The sequence below is a fragment of the Ipomoea triloba genome, chromosome 2 (genome assembly GCF_003576645.1).
Source record: "Ipomoea triloba cultivar NCNSP0323 chromosome 2, ASM357664v1".
NCBI lineage: Eukaryota > Viridiplantae > Streptophyta > Magnoliopsida > Solanales > Convolvulaceae > Ipomoea > Ipomoea triloba.
The window spans coordinates 8,857,960-8,880,245 of NC_044917.1; the positions used below are offsets into that span (position 1 = coordinate 8,857,960).

Genomic DNA, 22,286 nt, shown 5'->3' on the forward strand with positions numbered 1-22,286 from the left:
ATCAATTTTTCATGACCCATTATCTATTTTGAGCATATAATGTATCAAATTAAATATCTTACTTAGGAGAACCCAAATCCACTTTGCTCCAACCTAAATGGAAGTTAACCCCACTCAAAATAATCACTTTAAATATTATTTTAATTAATTTTTCCAATAATATAAACTAAGCTAGATTCATAATAGATCAAGTAATGAATGTGGATGACACTCAATCTGATCTAATGGTGAAATATTCATACCAAACATCATTAAGAAAAGAAAAGAAAAAAAAAATTCTTCTCCAACTCTCAAGAGTTTTGGATTCACCAAACAGGAAAATCTTGAGTACTTACGAACATATTTGATTATTTGGTGGTTATAATTTCTTGTCAGAATTTCTCACCGCTTGTTCATTCACTTAACCTATTATTATACCTTGGAAGAATCAAACAAATGAATTAATCTTAATAAATGCAAACAATTGATATATATTGCCTTCACAACTCATAGAATTGAGTGAAATGATGTGATAATGTGAAAATATATAATTCGTCACTCGTGTTGAAAAATGTGAATTAATCTCATTCATTTATTTAGATTTATCAACGAATGACGGAAAAGTACAGAAAAATGGGGTGTCATCCCTGTTTACGAATGTGCATTTGAAAATATTTATAGGACGAGAATTCACGGATAACTGACAGTACACTCAGATTCTAAAATTAGATGGTGGAGCCAAAAATCTTATTCAGTGAGAACAAAAAAATCAGTTCGAAACATGATTTTAATATGAAAACACATATTAATTAAGCTAACCTCCAATACAAATACTAAAATTCAAACACAATTAGAAAACCAAACTAACATGACTACAATTCCCCACAATTAAGAACAACTTAAAGAATCAAGCTTTATAATACATGATGGATGCCCTCGACTGGGGTACCCGACCCGAAGGGTCCCGGTATTTAGAGACCGCCAACTGGCTAGATCTTTTCAGCTTGTGGCCCGACTGATGCAGGCAATCGAAAGGCGATGTCCGACTGGGTGCGCCTTCATGACTTTTCATATTTTTAGTAAGGCATTTTTGTCTTTTCATATTTTTCTTTTGTTATTTTTCAGTTTTAACCGGTTTAATTGGTTTAGAATTATGTGTGTTGGTAGGATGGGATTATTAAAACCTAGAATAGTCCCATAATTTTTGAAATGAGGAAATTTAACTCTTTTTTTTTTAAGTACTACCGACTCTATTACAATGTAATATCTGGATTACACTCCCACATGGATTACATATTGCATAACACCCATGGATTACAAATTAAATTTATAAAAATTCATATATATGTGTATAAAAATATACTACAAGAATTATTGAAACCTACTTTTTGTATAAATTCTTCTTAAAAATGGCAAGACATGTAGGGGCTGGCTAGCTGTTGCTCATAGGGCCTGTATATAGGAATTTATGGTGAATAATGATATCATACCCTATGCCTGATGGATTTGTCTATTGTCTCTTAGGGATAGGTTAGGTTTTCATTTCAATCCTAGGGATCGGAAATTAAAGGACAGAACCAATCAATCTTTTTCATGGGATTGGTATTGATGATAGGAGGATCAAGGATGTTACTATGAAAATAACCTTTGGATTCTAATGCATACTTAAATGCATATTGTCGTTGACATTATTTGTTCACTTGAACATAGAATTTTGGGGTGAACAAAATGCACCCCAATTTTTCATCCGATTTGAATTCTGAATTACTATGCGGCGTGGATATTTGACCTGAAAAGTGGAAATAGGTAAAATTCGTGTGAAAGACTTATTGCGTTGTTTGGGTTGGAGGCATATTTTTTGTCCCGATCAGTTTAAAAATGACATTACCTCTTTTTTTTTTGTGCACGGAGTCATCACCTCCTCCTGTGCACATGATTTACCCCAAAGAAAATCTTATTTAGTACATATCACTATTGATTTAAATATGTTAACAAGGCACACAAAATAATTATGATCTACTCCGATCAATTATCTTCTCGAACAATTTTTACCTAAAGAAGAGTTCTTATTTGAGTATAAATCTTACATTATCAGCTAGGTTTAATTGGACTACAATACTTTCTTTGTAATATTTTTACATCTATCTATGAAATATTATTACGTTTAGTTGGTTTTAGACATTTGAGTGTGCACAAAAGGGCCTACCCTAGCACACATATTCAATTACCCCTTGTATGTAGGTGCTCACCAATTTAGCCCTTGATGCACACAATGACACAATTCTATAGCATAGGACAATTAATACCCACTTCCTGTATACTATGTGCCCTATTGTGCATTTCCCCAATAAATGCAACACAAAATAACCTACCCAAATGCACGCCAGTAAGAATATGAAACATTATGAAGTTAACTTAAAGCCATTCACAATAGAGCAATTTTCACGATTTTTTAAAAAATTTATGCCATATTAGAAGAGAGAGAAAGAGAGGCAAGTGAGAGAAGATAAAAATTACTCTTGTAAATATGAGATTTTTTGTACAAAGTGAGGTCCACCAACAATAAATGCCAGTTGTCTGTCTTCGCGTGAGAGTGCGCCACGGGCACGTGCACTGCACGGCCCGCTGGGCAGGTTTCTACCCCTGTTTGCAATTTTTTTTTTTTTTTTGAAATCAGATTTGGTGTTTGGTTCATGGAATTCATTTTTCATTGGAAAATGAATTATTCAAATTTGATGAAAACAAAATCCTTAGTTGGACCAAGGATTTTATTTTCCATGGAAGATGGGAAGAAAAAATGATATGGTTTGACTATTTTACCCTTGATTTATTTTTTAATTATATTACTATTATTAATTTGTAGGGGCATATAGGTTTTTATAATTGTTATTCCTTACAATTCCAAATCTAACCAAACAAAAAAATTAGTATTCCAAGTAATTTTTTTCACCAACCAAACAATGAAATTCATCTTCCTAGTAATTAATTTTCCATGGAATTTGAATTTCATTTCCTTTAAAATATTTTCCGTGAAACAAACGGGCCCTTAATTTAAAAAAAAATAGAAAAAAATTAATTATAAAAAAAAAAAAAAACCAGGCACCACGCATAGCAATTTTTTCAACATTGCTAAAACACACATCATGTTTGGAATAAATAAGCATGATTTATTTATTTACAAACATAACATTACTTTTTTTCCAAAGTACAATTATGTGTCTATTCGATCTTAGACCAGTGACTTTATACAGGAAAAATTGTTCCATTTATTTTCTCAAGTTTTCCATCGTCCATCCATTTCAAACTTCAATATGAATTTATTACACAACACAATTCCCAAATTCATCATAGCAAGCTTAGAAGAAATGCATGAAAATTGAAACACATTTTTCCACTATAACTTTTGACCAATTGACTTATACCTAGCCTTGCTCTATAATATAAATTATAAAAATTTCTATCTATTAAAATAAACAATATAATGGATAGCATGCCATGCATAATGTTCTCAAAAAAGGGTACATACATGAAATTCCCATCATCAAATTTAGATACACACACTTCCAGATAATGTATAGCACTAAATTAATGATGCTACATACAGAGGATTAGAACTGTCTTCCATTCATGGATTTAGTTGTGGAGGACAGGAAAATTAAAACTACTTGGAAAGCTACTTTCTGATTGATCCTGTCAAGAGAATCCAAATAATTCTTTCATAACATGATGGTCATCTAGGGGTAAAAGGGGAAACTAGATAAACCTATCCATGATTAGGCACAAAAGTATACATTTAGGTGGAACTTTCTAATTACAAGGTCAACATTTTAAAGCTGGGCAGACTAGCTATTTGTTAGGCTAATGGGAATGAGACAATAATTACCATCCAATTAAATTAATAGGAAATAGTGTGAAAATGCTAGATGACGATACTCCAATTAAGATTTCTCAAGAGTTGTTATGTTTCGGTATAGTATTATAATATATTTTTAAATAAAATTAAAGAATATAATTATACAAAAATAATAATAATTATTATGCTTTTCACTACTACCCGTAACTTACCTAAGCCCGCGATGAGTAGTACTTTCTTTACCCAAAGTTGTCCCACATGAGAATCTAAGTTTGAAATGTTACGTACACTTACACTACAAGAAAAATGCACATAGACAACACTAAAAAGATAACAGTTTTTGACAAAAATGTTGTCTTTTGTGTAAAAGACAACACTTTTTGGCAAAACTGTTGTCTTTGACGCAACACTTTTATCAAAGACAACGGTTTTTACCGAATCGTTGTCTTTAGTGTGTTGTCTTTGTGCATTTTGTCAAAAGACAACACCTCAAAGACAACGCTTTTTAAAAACCGTTGTCTATGTGCATTAAAAAAAAAAAAAGACAACAGTTTTATGTAACTGTTGTCGTTGGTGTGTTGTCTTTAAGTGCACTTGAATACACAACATTACAAAGACAACGGTTTTTTAAAACCGTAGTCTTTGCGCGATTTTTCTTTTTAAGACAACGATTTTATTTAACTGTTGTCGTTTGTGTGTTGTCTTTAAGCACACTTGAATAGACAACACTTCAAAAACAACAATTTATTAAAATAGTTGTCTTTGCATGTGCACCCGTTTTTTATTTAGACAACGGTTTTATTTAACCAACGAATTGTATTAGCGGGTTTGACTAACGGATAATATATATTAGCGTTTTGTAAAAAAATATTTGATAAGATTAGCTGTTTAGGTTAGTGATTAACATGTAAAATGACCTAAAAGGGTATACATAATAATAATAATAATAATAATAATAATATTATTATTATTAATATTAATATTAATAACATGAATAGGTTGAATAATAATAATAATAATAATAATAATAATAATAATAAACAACGCCGTGTAATAGGTTGACCTACTATATTTTTTATGTTTTTTTTTTTGAAAAATTCATAATTAAAGACCGAAATGCCTTTGTATTTTATGACATTTAAGTTATTTTTATTGATAGATGATCAAAAATAGTCATGTCACAATAATAGTATAATACAATGACCAAAAGTAAATGTTCTTATAAATCTAAGACAAAAAAATATAAATAACTTTAATAATAATATTTATATAAAATCAAAATCAAAATTATAAAAAAAAAAACAAGAAAGAAGAAAGAATTCATTTTATATTCCCCACTTTTCCCACCGTCCCACATCGGTTAGTTATGTTTTATCATTTGAACCAAACACCAAGGTATAGTTTTTGGTATATGTGAGAAACTATTTATGATGGTTTCCATAAAAGCCATCATAAACTAAATGATATCACATAGTAAAATATAATAGGATCTTTAGGCCTTCCTCAATAGTTGGAATTAATGAATAGTGATGCAATGAAGTCTAAAAACCTATTAATGACCTGCTATCACAGGTCATTAGGATTCCAGTTACTCGCCGGCGAGATTCCGACGAAATTTCAGGCAAAAAGTGACCGGCAACCGGTGAACGGTCACCGGTCACCGAGAAAGAGACCAAGGTCGCCTCCTCGCCTTCTCGCTGGAGAAGGCGACCAAAGTTTACAAATGTTTGTGATATAAGCTAAGACTTTTATAATCTCGTACAAAATTTACAAATGTTTAGAAAGATTCTACGAAAGTTATTTAAAATTTATAAAAATTCATTATTTTAAAAGTCTAAAAAATCATGATTGAATACACCCCTTCATTTTACTCTGTGATATTTTTTAATGAATATATTATGTGCATGGTTGGTTCAATAAAAATACTCTAGAAAAAAGTAATTTTTTGTAATATATAATATATAATGCGCACTGATCGAATAGTGTTGGACATATTTTATAAACCTTGGGCTGAGCTGACCAATCGTTCAAATGCATCGCTGTGAAGAAAGCTATATATATTAACAATTAACAAAGCTCTTCTACAACATATATACGTAGTAGATATTATCTCTTTATTATTGCTATTTTTGCGCACGGCTAATAGAGAGAGAGCGGAGGAGAGGGAGAGGGAGCAGTCAACTGAATATTCTCTGATTCTTTGATGAACCAAACACTTCACATGACCCTCATCTCCAACAACTATATGTAGACTGTAGTGACATGGGACCAGACTAATTCCCTATAGAAAATTTTAAACAAAACATTTGAACTAAAAAAATTTATAGTAAAATTTATAGGAATAATTACACTATTGGTTCTTGGTTCTTGAGTTGAGTTGTAGGGTAACCGTAAATATAATATGATCTTTAGGCTGTCCTCAATAGTTGGAATTTTGGTTTGGTTTTTGAGAAGTTTTTTAAGTGTGATTATGAAAGAGAAAATATGAGTAGAGGAAAAAAAGAAAAGGAAAAAATAAAATTAAATTAAAAAATAGAAAAAAATAAATAAAAAGTTATTTATGCACTCCGGTAGGCTTGCCTGGGCGCGAATCTGCGCCTCACGAAAGTGAGCCGCAATTGGTCTGCCATGCAGTGGGCCTCACTGGAGCTTGCAAAATTTTCTCTCTTGCAGGAGAAAAACACCCCCACAACATCATCATCACATTTGTTTAAAACCCAACCTCCAAATTTTTATTGTTCTAAAAACTCTACAAAATTCACAAATGTTGATAGCCTTATATTAGAAGTGTCACCACTATTTTTAATCTCTAAGTTAATAAAATGACACTTTTAATTTTTTATTTAACTATTTTGAAATGTTATTCTTTAGATCTAGTAATAGAATTTTACCTCTTATTTCGTATATGTACCAAACTCTGATGATTTTATAGGACCCGAACTCATCATAAATCGGTACAGATATACAAAATGGGAGTAGGAAAAGAATAATAATATTGCTTGGGGCACTAGATGTTGCGAACATGGGAGCCATCCTTGATTGAGCTGTTAATAAAGTTTGGTGCCATTATAGTTTTAAATTAATTAGTTTTTAGAAACTATCATATACGGTATATTATAGGCAAAATGGTGGTTTTAGTCCTTTAATTATACCTAAATTGTAGAGTTGATCCATGAATTATTATCCTATACAAATTTTCTCCGTTAATTATGTTGAAAGTGACAGTTTCAATCCATTACTTATAAATTTTGTTAATATTAACAATTTATTTTGAATTTCTAAATTATTAAATGATATATTGGCCATTTTATAAAAATTTTCCAAATTCCATCCATAAATCTTAATATACACGCTACTCTTACCGCAAAACCCTTGCTCAATACTTGTCTATCTTGATTGAGGAGGAATCTAAGAAGCAAAAATAACAAACAAGAGATTACTTAGGATTGAAGATAGACCTTAATTTTGCACCCTAGCTCTTCATTTTATTTTGCTAACTGCAATTATATTAGAGAAAGATTCTTTTAATTTCTTTTTATTTTAATGATAAAATGTATTCATTATATTATTATTAGGGAAAAGGGTCAAATAAGCCCTCCAACTTTATCTAAGGAGTCAATTAGGCCCCTGAACATTTTAAAGTAGCAATTAAACCCATCAACATTGTATTTTGATGCAAAAAAGTCCATAAACCTGTTAATGACCTGTGATCACAGGTCACTAGGATTCCGGTCAAATTTTCAGCACCCATATTCCGGCACAAAAGTCAAGGGCGACCGTTCGACGGTCGCCGGTGACTCACTGGAGAAGGCAACCACTGGGTTTTGTGCCGGAATATAGCCTGAGTGTGCCAAAAATTTGACCGGAATCTTAATGACCTGTGATCACAGGTCATTAATAGGCTTATGGACTTTTTTGCATCAAAATATAATGTTGATGGGTTTAATTGCTACTTTAAAATGTTCAGGGGCCTAATTGACTCCTTAGGTAAAGTTGGAGGGCTTATTTGACCCTTTTCCCTTATTATTATTATTATTCCTTACTAATAAGCTTGTATGTTATTGATGGAGCAGAATTCTAAGATGGATTAGAGAGGAAGATTCTAAAAGAAACGATATTGAATATTTATTAATTATTACTAGGTAGATTTTGGAGGTAAATATTAAATTAATATATTTTTCACTTACATATATGAATTTTAAAAATAATTATTTTAATATGCTAATAACTAAATTGTATATATTACCCATTAAGATATGAACTCAATAAAATATCAAAAATAATAATTTACATACAAGAAAAGAAAAAATTATAACAAACTTCATTCAAAAAAAAAATTATAACAAACTAATATATTAAAGTACTTACAATTCAATCTATCTGAGTAATACCCAGCTTGTCATTTTTGCTTCTCATATTCCTCCTCAATCAAGATAAACAAGTATTTAGCAATGATTTTGCGATAAGAGTAGTGTATATATGAATATTCATGGAAGAAATTTGGAAAAAGTTTACAAAATGACTAATATGTCCTTTAATAATTTAGAAATTCAAAATAAATTGTTAATGTTAAGAACATTATTTATAAGTAATGGATTGAAACTGTCACTTTTAACATAATTAATGAATATGGTAATAATTCATGAATTGAGCGTCTGAGCCTACAATTTAAGTATAAATAATTGACTAAATTCGTCATTTTTCTTATATTATATAAATTCGTCATTTTTCTTATATTATATTAATTGTTTAGTTAGTTAATTTGGGACTTAAAGAGATTGTTTGTTGTTTAATTCTTGCGTACTAATTATTATTTTTCTTATATTGTTAGTTTTTTTCAAAAAAAAAAAATATTGTTAGTTAGGATTAGATTAGAGTTAGGAGTTTTAGTTATCTTAGATTTCCTTATCATTTGTTATTTATTTTTATCATGATTAGTTTGTTGTAATTTGTTAGGATTTCTAGTTATTTTGGGAAGTGTCCAATGAAATTAGAATTCTACATCTATAAATATCACTGTCCCGTATGAATAAAAAGTAGTAGAGAAGCCTCCAGGGGTTTAGTGTAGTTGGTTAGTTGTCTAACTTAAAGGTAATGACGAGATGCGATAGTGTGGGGTTCGATCCCACTAAAAACATGTATGAAAAAAAGGTCCAAGGATGTTGGATAGTTTTTGAGAATTCATAAGATACTCTTTTTTTATTAGAGTGTCCTAGAATTGTTCTTGAAAGCCATAATAGTTTTCTATCTCAAGAATTCATCTCTACTATTTTTTTTAATACTTAGGTGATTATAGCTTTGCTGAAGTAATCCTAAATTCACATAGCCCGGCCCCTAGAGCTACTACATAGGTAAATCGCAAGTTAACTAGAAACATAAATAACAAATAATCTATGTAAGTATAATATTACATGATTATTTATAAAAACAACTTAATTTAAAATTATAATGGCACCAAACTTTATTAACAACTCAATCATGGATGACCCTGTGTTTGCAACACTAAGCTAAAAAAGAATATATACAATAGTTAGCCTAAGATACCGACCCAAAGAATGACCTAAGAAATAAATAATACTCCATTCGTCCCTAATTGCTTGTCTCAATTACTTTTTGCACGGTTTTTAATACAATATAACAAATGTTTCAATTTTGCCCCTTAAAAGTAGGTGTTATTTGTACAAAGTACAATTGTACTCATTAATAGTCTAAAATAATTTTGGAAGGATGACATTAATTTGGAACAAACTAAAAAGGAAAGTAAAACAAGTAAAATGGGACGGAGGGAGTAAATGACAAGTAAAACCGAAGTATTAAGCTATGAATAATGTAGACTTGCTAGGAATCAAATTATCGAACCCAAGAGGAGGGATTACTGGGCATCAAGGATGTTGTAAACCACACGAGACCAAACAGGTATATCCAAAAGGGAGATCCAAAAGGGAGGCACGAGGGAGGATGTTGTAAACCACACGAGGGAGGATGTTGACCCCCTCCCCTTGCTTGCCATGCCAAGTGTATGACCCATATTTGCTCTTCACTTCCACTACCCACATGTCCTATGTCTTCACCAATTCAGCCTTTCTTCTTTACCCCAACCTTCACCCCTTTGTCGTATCCCTTTCACCACCGTCGCTTATTGTGCGTCAAGGGGCTCTTGACCCCGCTAGCCACACTGTGATTTGGGGAGCCCTCCTGCATGCTAGGTGTCGATTGGTTGAGAGTCGATCATGACCTACCTACTTTGCTACAAACGCCATTCAATTGATTATATATAGTTTGCCACGCTTTTATAATCAAAGTGTGAAGTAACTTGGTTAGTTAGTGTTTGTTTTGTCATAATCCCATAGGTTGCGGGTTCAAATTTAATATTTTACTCCCTCACTTCCCTACCAAGTGTGCAGTGGGTGTGGGGTGTCCGATGGGCCCTCTCGCCTTCCTTGTGAGCTTCTCCACACCTCGCTTTAACCCCATTGATGGGGGTGCCACCAACGTGGCGAGGGGCGCCTGGATCCCGTCGGTCACGCCGTGGCCTGAGGAGTCTTGAGAACCACCCCCGCCGGCCAGTCACCGGTAAGCTAGGGCCGATCATGACCCCATGAGCCTACCTATTCCCCCGCGGCAAATTATGCTGTGAACCCAGGTTCACCTTGTAAGGTGGACCTGGGTCCAATACTACGTCGTTTTTGTCTCTTTTTTTTTTTTTTAAATTAGTAAACATATTGCTGAATATAGAGTTGTCCAAAAATGTGTGAATGTAGAGGTTTCAAAGTGTGAATGTAGAGTATAGAAATCGTGAATGTAGATTTATGATTGTGTGAATGTAGAGTTGCCCAGAAATGTGTGAATGTGGAGGTTTCAAATTGTGAACATGGAGTATAGAAATCGTGAATGTAGAGTTATGCATGTGTGAATCTGTAATAGAGTTAAAGAAGTTCTAGCAACTTGTAGCCCTGTAATGTGTGAATGTGGAGTTCTCAAGTTGTGAATATGGAGTATAGGTTCTGTGAATATAGAATTTTGAATGTGTGAATGTATAACAGTGGTAATATAGTTACTAAACATATAATCCTGTAATGTGGGAATGTGGAGTTTACAATGTGTGAATGTGGAGTATAGTGTATGTGAATGTAAAGTATATGATATGTGAATGTAGAGTATATGATATGTGAATGTAGACCCAGGTCCACCTTGCAAGGTGGACCTGGGTCCACGGCATAACAACCCCTCCCCCGCCTAACACTCTCATTCCCCTCCTTATGGATATGCCCTCCTTCCAAGCCCAATGCCTATTTTACCCCCTCCTTTTGGGCCTCATTTGTTTCCTTTCCTCCTTTAAGCCTAACAAGACCCCTTTTTCACTTTTCTTGGGCCAAGATCTTGCCAATAAAATGGGTTCTGTGGGCCCCCATGACCCCATCACACTCAAACTTCATGATTTAGTGGTTAGAAATATGGCATGCTTCCATCAAACCATGATAACTACAAGGATGGAGATGCATGGTTTTCAAAGTGTGTAGTTGTGGTTAGAGAATCCATTTATATTGGCTATAGCTAGATGACAAAGGATTAAAGTGTATAAATAGAAGAAGATTTGAAAACTTATTTAGTTTTGCAAAATTAGTTTTTACATTGTTATTCTGTGAAATTATTAGCTAGAATATATACTTAGCTTGTAGAAATTTGGTTCTTGATCAAACAATATAACACTAAAGAATTTGTTAGTCGACTAAGATAGTTTTATTGTAATCCTATTATAATTATTCACTTATTATCTAAACAATCAAGTACTTAATCCTAACATCTCTACGCCCAAAACTTAAAACATGCCTCCTTCCAAGTTGTTTAGAAATTCAAAGTATTGGTATTCTGAAATTTGGACTTGGTAAAATATATGTTTTACCAAGTACGTACTTCAAGCTAATGGGGATGTGAGGTGGGAAGGCCAAAGTTGAGCTCATGGAAACTCAATCTATACTTGGCATAACCTAGCTATGAACTTTGAGTTAGTCGAGGATGGAGCTTGGATTAGAATTACATGAGGGTTTAATTATTGAGCTTGGATTAGAATTACACGAGGGTTTAATTAGCTTTAAATATAAAAGCATTATACGAGTGTGTCCACTACATTAAACTTTTACTAATATAGTTTAATTGGCACTAATGTAGAAGCTAAGTATGCGATTTACCTATACCAAGTTACCAACCATTTAAGACAGATAAATAGATTGCAAATAGGATTGTCCTGACAGTTCATTAATTATTGTAATATAATATTATTCAGATGCTTAATTTTATTCAAGTTGACAAGTAATTAAAATATTGGTTCACAACTCCACATTGAATTACTACAAATAAAACAATCATCAAGCATTAAATTTGGGGCGTGAGCTAGCACTATATAACCTTACAACAACAAAATCAAATGCTAAATTAAAGCTAAGTTTCCCAAACTTCTTTATGTCATCCTTCTCCATTTAGGTAGAATGACAAGTTATGACCAACCTTCAAGCTCCAACGAAGAAATATTTGCAGAAAATAATAATGCTTCAACTTCTTTACATTCCCGGTGCGTGGCCACACTGAAGAGCCCCAACTCCTACACCTCATCCCTCGTACTCGCCGGAAAATTCCTCTTCACCGGCTCCTCCGACAAAGAAATCCGCATGTGGAAGCGCCACCAAAATCCCACCGACGACGACGACGACGTGGTGGTGGCCGGGAAAGGCGCGGTGAAGTCCCTGGTGGTTTCAGCCGACAAAATATTCAGCGCTCACCAAGACAACAAAATCCGGGTATGGAAGATCAACAATAATCAGAACTCGGGTACCCAAAACTTGGCACACTTAGCCACGCTCCCGATTCTCAGCGACCGCGCAATTAAATATCTCCGGCCCAAGAACCACGTCCAAATCAGACGCCACAAGACCTCCACATGGGTCCACCATGTGGATGCCGTCTCGGCCCTGGCCCTGTCCCGCGACGAATCTCTCCTTTACTCTGTTTCTTGGGACAGGACCCTCAAGATTTGGAGTACCGCGGATTTTAAATGTATACAATCAATCGAAAACGCCCACGACGACGCCATTAACGCTCTAGCAGCGTCGCGAGACGGGCAAGTCTATACCGGATCGGCGGACAAGAAAATTAAGGTGTGGGGAAAGCCCCACGGCGATGATGAGAAGAAGCACTCCCTGGTTGCCACGCTGGAGAAACATAACTCCGGGATAAACGCGTTAGCAGTGGATATGAATGGTTCGGTTCTATATTCCGGGTCCTGCGACGGGTCGGTTTTGGTCTGGGAGAAGGATTGCGGCGGCCGGGCGGTGGCGGCGCTCAGGGGGCATGAGAAAGCTGTACTGTGTCTGGGTGTGGTGGCGGATTTGGTGTGCAGTGGGTCGGCGGATAAAACGATAAGGATTTGGCGGCAGAGATGTTACTCTTGTGTGGCGGTGTTGGCGGGGCACGACGGGCCGGTGAAGTGTTTGACGGCGGCGAGTGATTGTCATAACGAGGGTGACCAAACATCCTCGTATCTGCTCTATAGCGGTGGCTTAGATGGCGACACAAAAGTTTGGGAGATTTTTGTTCTTCCCAGAAAGTGAAAGTCTCCCAAAAGTTAATTCCCCTTGTCAAATGTCGGTGCAGACAAAGGATCAGTTTTGTTTATACATAATCTTCTCAAATATTACTTACTAAACCAATGAGCTAAGGGATGAAAGTTTTTTAGTTTATCTACCGTATAAAGGGAAGAACATACAAGAGAAGTAATAATTTACCTCCATTTCCACTTCAACATTCTTTAATCCTTATGGATTATTCCTTCAATTATTTAAGGTTACATGCACTAAACGTCTAAACCTAACATTAGCTTTAACCCCCACTAACAGATTCTGCCTATCGTAGTGACAAACTGGCCTCTTTAGGTTGTTTGCTAAAATGAAGATTTTTAATAAATACAGTATATGTTTTATGGGTTTGATCTTTTTACCACTATTGAAATACTAACAGAGGTGTCATTATACTATATAATAGTTGACAACGTAACTTTTAAGGTATCTTATATTCTTATTTCATCCAAAAAATTAATTTTGAAAAAGTACTTGTGAACAACATTCCACATTGACGCTTGGAGAAAAAAGATTTAAATTCCTTTGAACACCAACTTCTCTTCTTAAACAGTAAAATCCTTTCCCAAAATTTTTTTTAAACTTTTTTTTTTAATTTTAAACCACAATTTTTTTAACATTTTAATATGTTCATTTGATAGAAAATAGAACAAAAAATATGAATTTTATTTTTTATGTTCTTTAATTGTTACTTTTTATAATTACAAAGAATATATACTAATATTTATTAAAGAAGATTTTCATTTATTATTATTATTATTTATTAAATTAAATGTAATTTTTATATAATTAATCAATTGTTGTTGTTATAAAATACTTATAAATCAATAAAAATGTAAATTTTAAATTTTGAATGAGTAAGTTTAAACTCTAATGAGACACATTTCCTTATATAATTGTATACACATAATATTTATTAATACTTATATAAGCAAATTCTATAATATAATTTTCATAATTATAATTTATATTGATAGATTTATAATTAAAATAATTACATTTAAAATTAAAAAATTAGCATTTAACTTTTGTATTATTAATACAGTGCTTAAGCTAGTATATATGTATATATTTAAAAAATTTTCTAAATATTTATGAACACATATTTTGTTAATTTTATAATATCATTTTCTTATTTATATTTTATATTTTATTAATTATAATTAATGAAATTGCATGTACAAATTAAAAGAATTTAATTTTTAAATTTGTATGGATTAATATAGTTCGTAACTATATTACATATGTATTTAAATTTGGTAAAGTCAAACTATATTTTTAGCATAAATCATTAAAACTATGAATCATTATCATTATTTTGAGTACAATTCATTTTTTACTATAATTTTAGATATTTTATGATATTTTGAGCATAAGTCATTAGTTTATTATTACTATATTATGGATATAAATCACTACAACTATAAATCATTATAATTAGTTTGAACTTAAATCAATACAAATATTAATCTTTACTGTAATTTAAATGTAAGATTGAAAACATATATAATTAAATTCAAATAAAATGAAATTTTTTCAATTTTAAAATTTCTAAACTGAAATACAAAGCAGATAACTTTAAAGATATCTACAATATGAAGATATTAAATTAAATAGAGCACTTTAATTCTATCTAATTAGAATAAATTTAACATATTAATTTCAAATTAGAATTTTTCATTTCATTTTATTAGAATATATATATATATATATATATTCATTTTATATGAATTTTTTTTACCATTAAAATTTTTAATTTATTTTAATAGAATATATACTTTTCTTTTTTATGATTCCTATTACTATTAATCACTCTAAAAATGATATCAATATTTAAGATTGTTAAATTTATTTATTGGTATTTGGTAATGTGTTATGTGCAATTGAATTATTGTAGTAGTATAGAGAACAACGTCATGCAATGAGATTATGCTGTAGAAAGTTGTGGATTTGTTTCGTTGTGTTTGTATATATGACTGAGATCTTAGTTGTACTATAAACTCTTGATCTTGCAATCGCCTATTGATATTTGACAGCGATAGTTTTCCCCCTACATGTTTCATGTGCTGTGAGATGTGAAAATATTGAACAAAATATTAATATTTATTATATTTGTAGAAGGTTAATGAGTAGCACATTTTGTTATAGTTTCATAACTTGTTTACTTGATAGTAACAACACAGGTAGTCCGAATACTGATGCTGCAAATCCTACAATATGTCAAATTTCATCAACAATTTCTACATCCATTTTGCACATGTTTATTTTGAAGTTCATATTTTTGGAATTAATATGAATGAGTGTAATACTTGATTTTGGGATCCGAACTAAGTACTACACTCATCAACAACGTCATTTCTAGATTTAACAATCTTAGCTTTTTGTTTGCTAAACGGTCTGCGAACATGGTTGTCTATTCCTTCCATTGCTCACGTTTTGAGCTTGGATCTTAATTAATGATATATCTCTTTTCCTTAAAAAAAAAAACGAATACTGAAAATAAAGACAATGACAATGCTACCCGAAAGATAATTAAAAAGGCTTAGAGAAATTCAAACGAAAAAGTATTATTTATTTATACTATCATTTTTAGACTAAGTATTTAGATTAGTGTTTTACAAAATTGCAAACATTTATTTTAGTGACAATTATAATAAATCTCTCATATATTATATTGCATTTATAAACTTTGAATTACGGATTCAAATAAATAAATTTAATATTCAATTACATATGCATAAACATTTCTTATATAATCTTGATATAGTTTAAAATACTTATTTATTTAATAATAAAAATAGTGCATTATCTCATTGGCGCATCGTACATGACAAACCAATTAACCAAATAAAAACCAAACCATATTGTAGTGTTGTAAAGTGATTGAATCCTAAATAGGAGCCGCCGCAGTTTTAGGCTCATTTTTGCCGTTGGGCGCGCGAATTTGTTAAAATGCCGAGAAGCTTAAAGAGGAAACACTCTCCTTCTCCTCCGTCCACGCCATCGTCTCTCAAGCCGCCGAATCGAACCGGTGGCGCCGCCGCCGATGAAAGTAACCCATTCCCAGCTTTCCCTAATCCTACATTCGAGGAATGTCAAGCCGTACGGGATGACCTCTTGGCTCTCCATGGTTTTCCCCAAGACTTCCTCAAGTACCGGAAACAACGACTACTTCTGAACCAGAATCTCCCCGATCTGGACCAGAGCCTCTCCAATTCTGAGCAGTTGAATGAAGAGGGGGGTGATGACGACAGTTGTGGGCAAGAGAGTGTACTGGATGGTCTAGTGGGCGCCATACTATCGCAGAACACCACTGAGGTTAATGCTCGGAGGGCTTTCGCTTCTCTAAAGTCTTCTTTCCCCGCCTGGGAAGATGTATGCTCTTACTGTGTTTATATTTCTCTGGCTCTTTTAAACTTTTGTAATACTTGTTTTATAATGAAATTTTTCTTAAAATGGGATTGTTGGACTTAAAATTATGGAGCAATGTCTTTAATTACTATACTCATAGGTTGTGCTTTAAACCTACATATTAAACTAATTGCTATTTGGGCCAATTTGCATCCATTTATTTTGGTGGAGCAGACTCTATTCACTTTTGCCTTTCTATATGGTATTTAGGGTTCCATTTAGTTTAATTTCAATAAAAGATTGCTTTGAGCTAGCACTGGGTGAGCTTAGTTCATAATAACTTTGTACTATAGTTAGTTCTTAATGGTTAATTTATATGGCATTGATGAAATTCGTTGAACAAGCATTACTAGTAGTGAATTTTGTTGAAGGGGTGGCTCGTTTGTGGCCACGATTTTGTTCAAATGATCCTTGTATGGCAAAGGAATAGCCCAACTTATGAATAATAAAAATTTCTGTTTCTGAGCATAATGTGCTAACATAGAACTGATTTACTCTGACTTTTCTTGGCTCAATGTTTTCATGTTTGTCATGTAAATATGCAAGGTCCATGCCGCTGAGCCAAAGTTAGTTGAAACTGCTATAAAATGTGCGGGCCTAGCACCAAGCAAAACGTCTTGTATTAAGGGCATCTTGAGTTGCTTGCTTGAGAAAAAAGGAAAGTTATGCCTGGAGTACCTGAGGGATCTGTCTATTGAGGAAATCAAGAGAGATCTTTCTTGTTATGGTGGAGTTGGACCTAAAACGGTAATCAATTGTTATTTAGATTTTCCTTGTGCTTTTAAGTTGGACATCTTGATTGCCTTGTTTTTCATTTTTCAAGAATTAGACTGGGTCTTTGGAAGCATTTGTAACTCTAAAAGGTTGGAGTGTCTTTTTGTCATTCCATTTTTTGACAGAGTTCCTAATTTCAATGTAGATGCCTATATAATGTTAAAATCAGTTTCAAAAAACTTTTTATCACTTCTAGCATTTTTTAGGAGGGAATTCATTAATATGTATAATTTAAGGCTGGGCTTGTTGTAGTGGCTAAATGCTTGCTCAATGACCATTTGGTCATGGAGTCAAGCTTTGAAACTTTCTGCAGATGGAGATAAGGTTGTGTATATCATCCTCTGCATTATGCAGGACCTTTGCCCACTGTTTTCAACTTTCTAATAAATAATATAGTTAAGCTTCAGGTTTTGTCGAACATGTTGCAAGGCTACTGTTTAAAACACAATGGACATATGCTGTATCTAGTAAAAGATTTGTGATTACTCAAATAAATTGGCAAGTAAACCTGTTGAAGTCTTACAAATGGCCTTTTTGTACTGCAAGAAGGGCTTCATATCTCTAATACTTCCCAAGTGCTTGAATTGTGAGATTGTCGAGAGTTTTCCTCCGTATTTTGTTGCTATCGTATTGATCTCAACAATTGATGCTTCTCTGGAACATTCTTCTCCAATTTAATGCTCTGTATTTCTCAAGATTGTGGAATGGGGCGTTTAAAGTTCTTTTTTTTTTTTTGTTTTTTGACAGTTTCAAATGAACATAATTATTATTAACCAGTGAAAACTAGTTATTATATAAAAAAAGAAAATGACAGACTATAGTGTGTTTAAAAAACTGTCTCATACTTATTTTTATCGGATTTTTCCCACATGAGATGGTTTTGATGGATGGCAGGTGGCATGTGTCTTGATGTTTCATCTCAACCAGGATGATTTTCCAGTAGACACACATGTAAGAATTATTTATTTGTTTATGTATCAGGAGTGGATAAATGTTTGGAGTAAGATTAATTTCTAAAGCTTTTGTGCAGGTTTTTCAGATTGCAAGGACAATTGGTTGGGTACCAGCTGAGGCAAATGTAAAAAAGACATACCTTCATCTCAATCAACGAATTCCAAATGAACTAAAATTTGACCTAAATTGTCTACTGTACACCCATGGCAAGGCCTGTCGAGTGTGCTCTGGGAAAGGATCTTACAAAGCTGAAGCGGATTCCAATCAGAAACCACCTTGTCCTTTACTGAAATATGTCTCTAGTTCAAAGTGACTGAATGGTTATGTTACATTCTGCATGTGTATATAGTTTAGTCAGCCTTTGCTGATTACTGAAACTTGTCTAGATAAAAAATATTTGAATGGTTAAGCATGTTACATTCAAAGAGCTTAGTGTTTTGCTCTTATGGTGCCAAAGTTTCATTATTGCCTTTTCATGCTCTCCATGAGCTTGGAGTAGAGTTGTGGATTTGCAATAGCAATTGAGTTGGTTGATATTGTTAAGTGTAGCCCTAACCTTAGGTGGTCCCTCCTCTAAACCATAGAGTTCATATACTATGTCAGAAAAGCAGTATTATTGACATCTTGAATATATATAAAGATTACTAGTATACATACAAAGATATGTGCCAAGTCCAATAAGGCTAGGACTGCAATTAACATTCCCCTAAAGCTAGAACATAGATATGTTAAGTGGCCCTAGCCTTATTAGGTTTAGCACTTATATCTTTGTATGTTTATAAATAGGACACTTTACACGTATAACTTCTTTTGTTACAATATCTATGCACCACTAAGGCACAGGAAATGGCCAAATTTATCCATTTTTAATGTGAAATAGTATGCTTGATTCTATTCCCTGGTCAAGTTGCTTTACAGGTATTTAATCCCTAGCTACTTGGGAAAGAAATCATTTTGCAAAGTCATCAAATAATTAGGTGGTATTATGACACATTCCATTGCGATTTGGCAAGCATAGCATCTTCAAGGAAGCAAGGAATGTGGTCCAATGATCAATTTGAGCAGATGGCAACAAAAAATGCTTGCTGAATGAATTTGAATATTTGATGTTTATCCATATTAAGCCTTTACCTTCTTGCTAGATATGCTCAAATCTCACTGGATACTTGAGAAGATGTGCTTATATCATAGTCCATTTTGTACATTTCCACCACTTGGCAAGAGTATCATTCCATGGGAATAGGAATTACTTTTAGTTAAATTTGACATGGCAATTAGAGGTAAATATAGGGTTACCCTGAATGCCTGTTGCTCTATATTATCTCGATCTTGATGGTGCTTAATTTTCAACTTGTGCTGTCTACTCTTCCAAGTTTCTTATCTTGTGCTATTTGTGCTGCTGTGGGAAAAAATGTTTATTTGAATAAGATGTTTTCCCAAACAAAAGTGACTAATGACATTGAGTGCATACTAATCCTAAAGCAGAAAAGTTTCTGTAATGCAACATGGGTCCATGGTCTGCCTTTATATGTCAATCTTTTGATTATAATATGATATTCTGTGTTTATTGATGCCTATGCATGATAACAACATGACATTTTGGCTTCCATTACACAATTGCCTGTATGCACCTCCTATAAAACCCGCAGGGCCTGAAGACAGAAGATCCCTGGAACTTCTCCTTCCTAGGAAATGGAAAATGCAGAGGACCGAAAATCTGGTAAGGTTGATTTCCATTCACCTGGAAGGGATTGCAGTGATAAAAAGCATTTTAGATTATTTGGCTTCAAGGTGGATCCTTGCGCAAATGAGGTGTGCCCGAGGTCTGAAATAGACGACGAGAGTGTCAATTCCTCAGACACAGTTTCATCTAATAAGGTTGAGAAAGCTTTCGCCTACTCGAGCTCCCCAGGAGAGAGTGTCTCTCCCAAGGCAAAGGAGAAACACTTGTCTGTTTCTGTGGTGGAGCTTAAATATGAATGCCATTTCTGTTTGAAGAAGTTTTCGACCTCACAGGCATTAGGTGGTCACCAGAATGCCCACAGAAAGGAGAGGCTGAAGAAGAAAAGAATGGAGGTTGAAGTTAGGAGGGAAAACAGCTTCAATCTCTACCTTTCATCTGCCATGAGGAACACTGGTGTTATCATATACCCTCATTCGATTATCGGTTTTGATGACCTTTTCTGTATTCCTACTGTTGTTTTTCCAAATCCTCATGAATCTCAGCAATATATGCCCACGCCATAGCTCCACCAATCTGCCATATATGGGAGCTAGTGCTTCTCATAGTGAGCTAGAGATGGGTATCTTCAAAGGAAGAAGAGAACCTGTTGTTATCATGCCCTCTGCTTCTCAAGTATCATTATCCAATGCTCATCTGCAAAAGATCAGAAACACCATGGGTCCTCCAGAAAATAAGGTTGAAAGTCTTGGAAAGTGAAAGTAAAATATAGTTGCCTTTTATTCTTACACCTGTTATTGCACTAAAATAAAAATTGCTAGTACTAGAGGGGTGGGGAGGGGAGTTAGAAGTCCAAATGAAAGTCATAAAAATGTTTGGGTTGACCACTTCTAATGGTTTTGAAATGGTATTCATGGACATATTTTGTCCAACGAGACTAGTTCAGTTGATTCGACTGATCACTCTAAAGTTTTGTTCTAGCAACAATGTAGAGTCATTGGGAGATCTTGACTTAGGGACTGAAAGGGCGACTCGCAATTTACTTCATTGATTTTAAGTTGGGAAACTTAATGTATCAAAATATAAATAAAAATGATGTACATAGTTTTATATTACAATATTTTTTTTCATTAAATTTTTAAGTTCTTGACTAGTTGAAATTTGTCTATTCCTAATTTTTGTATATCAAAACAATGATTTGGTTGCTCTCAAAAAAAAAAAAACAATGATTTAATTCTCACTTTCTACCGAAAAACTCCTGTTCTGCGCTACTAATGTCTTTCAGAAGCTGTCTTTGGAGTGGGACTTCATCAACCAAAGCCTCCTACCAAAAGCTAGTTATATATGCTTGATTGTTTATCATATAGATCCATGAAAAAGCTAGGTTGAATTGAATAGTAAACTATTTTCATTTTCTGATATGTTTCATTCATATTTTGGCTTTGAATTGTTTTGAAAAGTTTAACATTATTTGATAGATTGGGAGATAGATAATAAACTATTTTCTATAACTTTAGACATGGGCGGAATCAAGGTAGTTCCCCTCACTCATCCCCTTATATGTATGTATGCATATATATACATATATAACAGTAACTTACATATAAAAATGAAATGTATATACAAGTTATTTATATGTTTAAGTAGCTTAGTTGGTTGTCACTTAAAATTTGATATTATATATCATGGGATCAAGCAACACTTTGACATTTTTACCTCACTTTTGCTAATGATGTGATGATGAAACTTTTAAAGGCTTAAAGCTAACAACTTTTGTTACAAAATAATTTCTTATGTGATGGTGAATTTATTTATTTGAGGTGTTGTGCACATATTCTAAATTTACAGACCTCCATGCCAGTAGATTGAGTTACAGTAAACTTACCAACCTCCATGTCAATGGACTTCTCAAACTCTATATTTAGAAGACTTAGACTATCATTGCTAGAGACTTCCTGACAATCATTGCTAGATAGGCCAACTTTATTGTTACCTCACTAGTCAT

At 33.2% G+C, this 22,286-nt stretch overlaps 3 protein-coding genes across 3 annotated transcripts; all 3 read left to right on the top strand.

Annotated features, from left to right (window-relative positions):
* The first annotated feature begins 12,142 nt into the window (after positions 1 to 12,142).
* On the top strand, positions 12,143 to 13,498 carry LOC116011312 (protein JINGUBANG). Its single transcript, XM_031250864.1, has one exon. The coding sequence runs from the start codon at positions 12,319 to 12,321 to the stop codon at positions 13,435 to 13,437; it is 1,119 nt and encodes a 372-aa protein (XP_031106724.1). The 5' UTR covers positions 12,143 to 12,318; the 3' UTR covers positions 13,438 to 13,498.
* A 2,872-nt stretch (positions 13,499 to 16,370) lies between these two features.
* Positions 16,371 to 19,136, top strand: LOC116010628 (putative DNA glycosylase At3g47830). The gene is made up of 4 exons (XM_031250110.1): positions 16,371 to 16,836; positions 17,419 to 17,619; positions 18,541 to 18,597; positions 18,677 to 19,136. The coding sequence occupies exons 1-4, from the start codon at positions 16,414 to 16,416 to the stop codon at positions 18,911 to 18,913; spliced, it is 918 nt and encodes a 305-aa protein (XP_031105970.1). The 5' UTR covers positions 16,371 to 16,413; the 3' UTR covers positions 18,914 to 19,136.
* Positions 19,137 to 19,802: 666 nt separating this feature from the next.
* Positions 19,803 to 21,399, top strand: LOC116011114 (zinc finger protein GIS3-like). Its single transcript, XM_031250632.1, has 2 exons — positions 19,803 to 19,880; positions 20,218 to 21,399. The coding sequence occupies exon 2, from the start codon at positions 20,293 to 20,295 to the stop codon at positions 20,845 to 20,847; it is 555 nt and encodes a 184-aa protein (XP_031106492.1). The 5' UTR covers positions 19,803 to 19,880; positions 20,218 to 20,292; the 3' UTR covers positions 20,848 to 21,399.
* The last annotated feature ends 887 nt before the right edge of the window (positions 21,400 to 22,286 follow it).

Excerpts from the sequence above, each read along its gene's own strand:
- LOC116011312 (XM_031250864.1), top strand. The coding sequence starts at position 12,319 with ATGACAAGTTATGACCAACCTTCAAGCTCCAACGAAGAAATATTTGCA.
- LOC116010628 (XM_031250110.1), top strand. The coding sequence starts at position 16,414 with ATGCCGAGAAGCTTAAAGAGGAAACACTCTCCTTCTCCTCCGTCCACG. Across the intron at positions 16,837-17,418 it reads CTTTCCCCGCCTGGGAAGAT|GTCCATGCCGCTGAGCCAAA; the intron begins GTATGCTCTTAC and ends TAAATATGCAAG. Across the intron at positions 17,620-18,540 it reads GTGGAGTTGGACCTAAAACG|GTGGCATGTGTCTTGATGTT; the intron begins GTAATCAATTGT and ends GATGGATGGCAG.
- LOC116011114 (XM_031250632.1), top strand. The coding sequence starts at position 20,293 with ATGGAAAATGCAGAGGACCGAAAATCTGGTAAGGTTGATTTCCATTCA.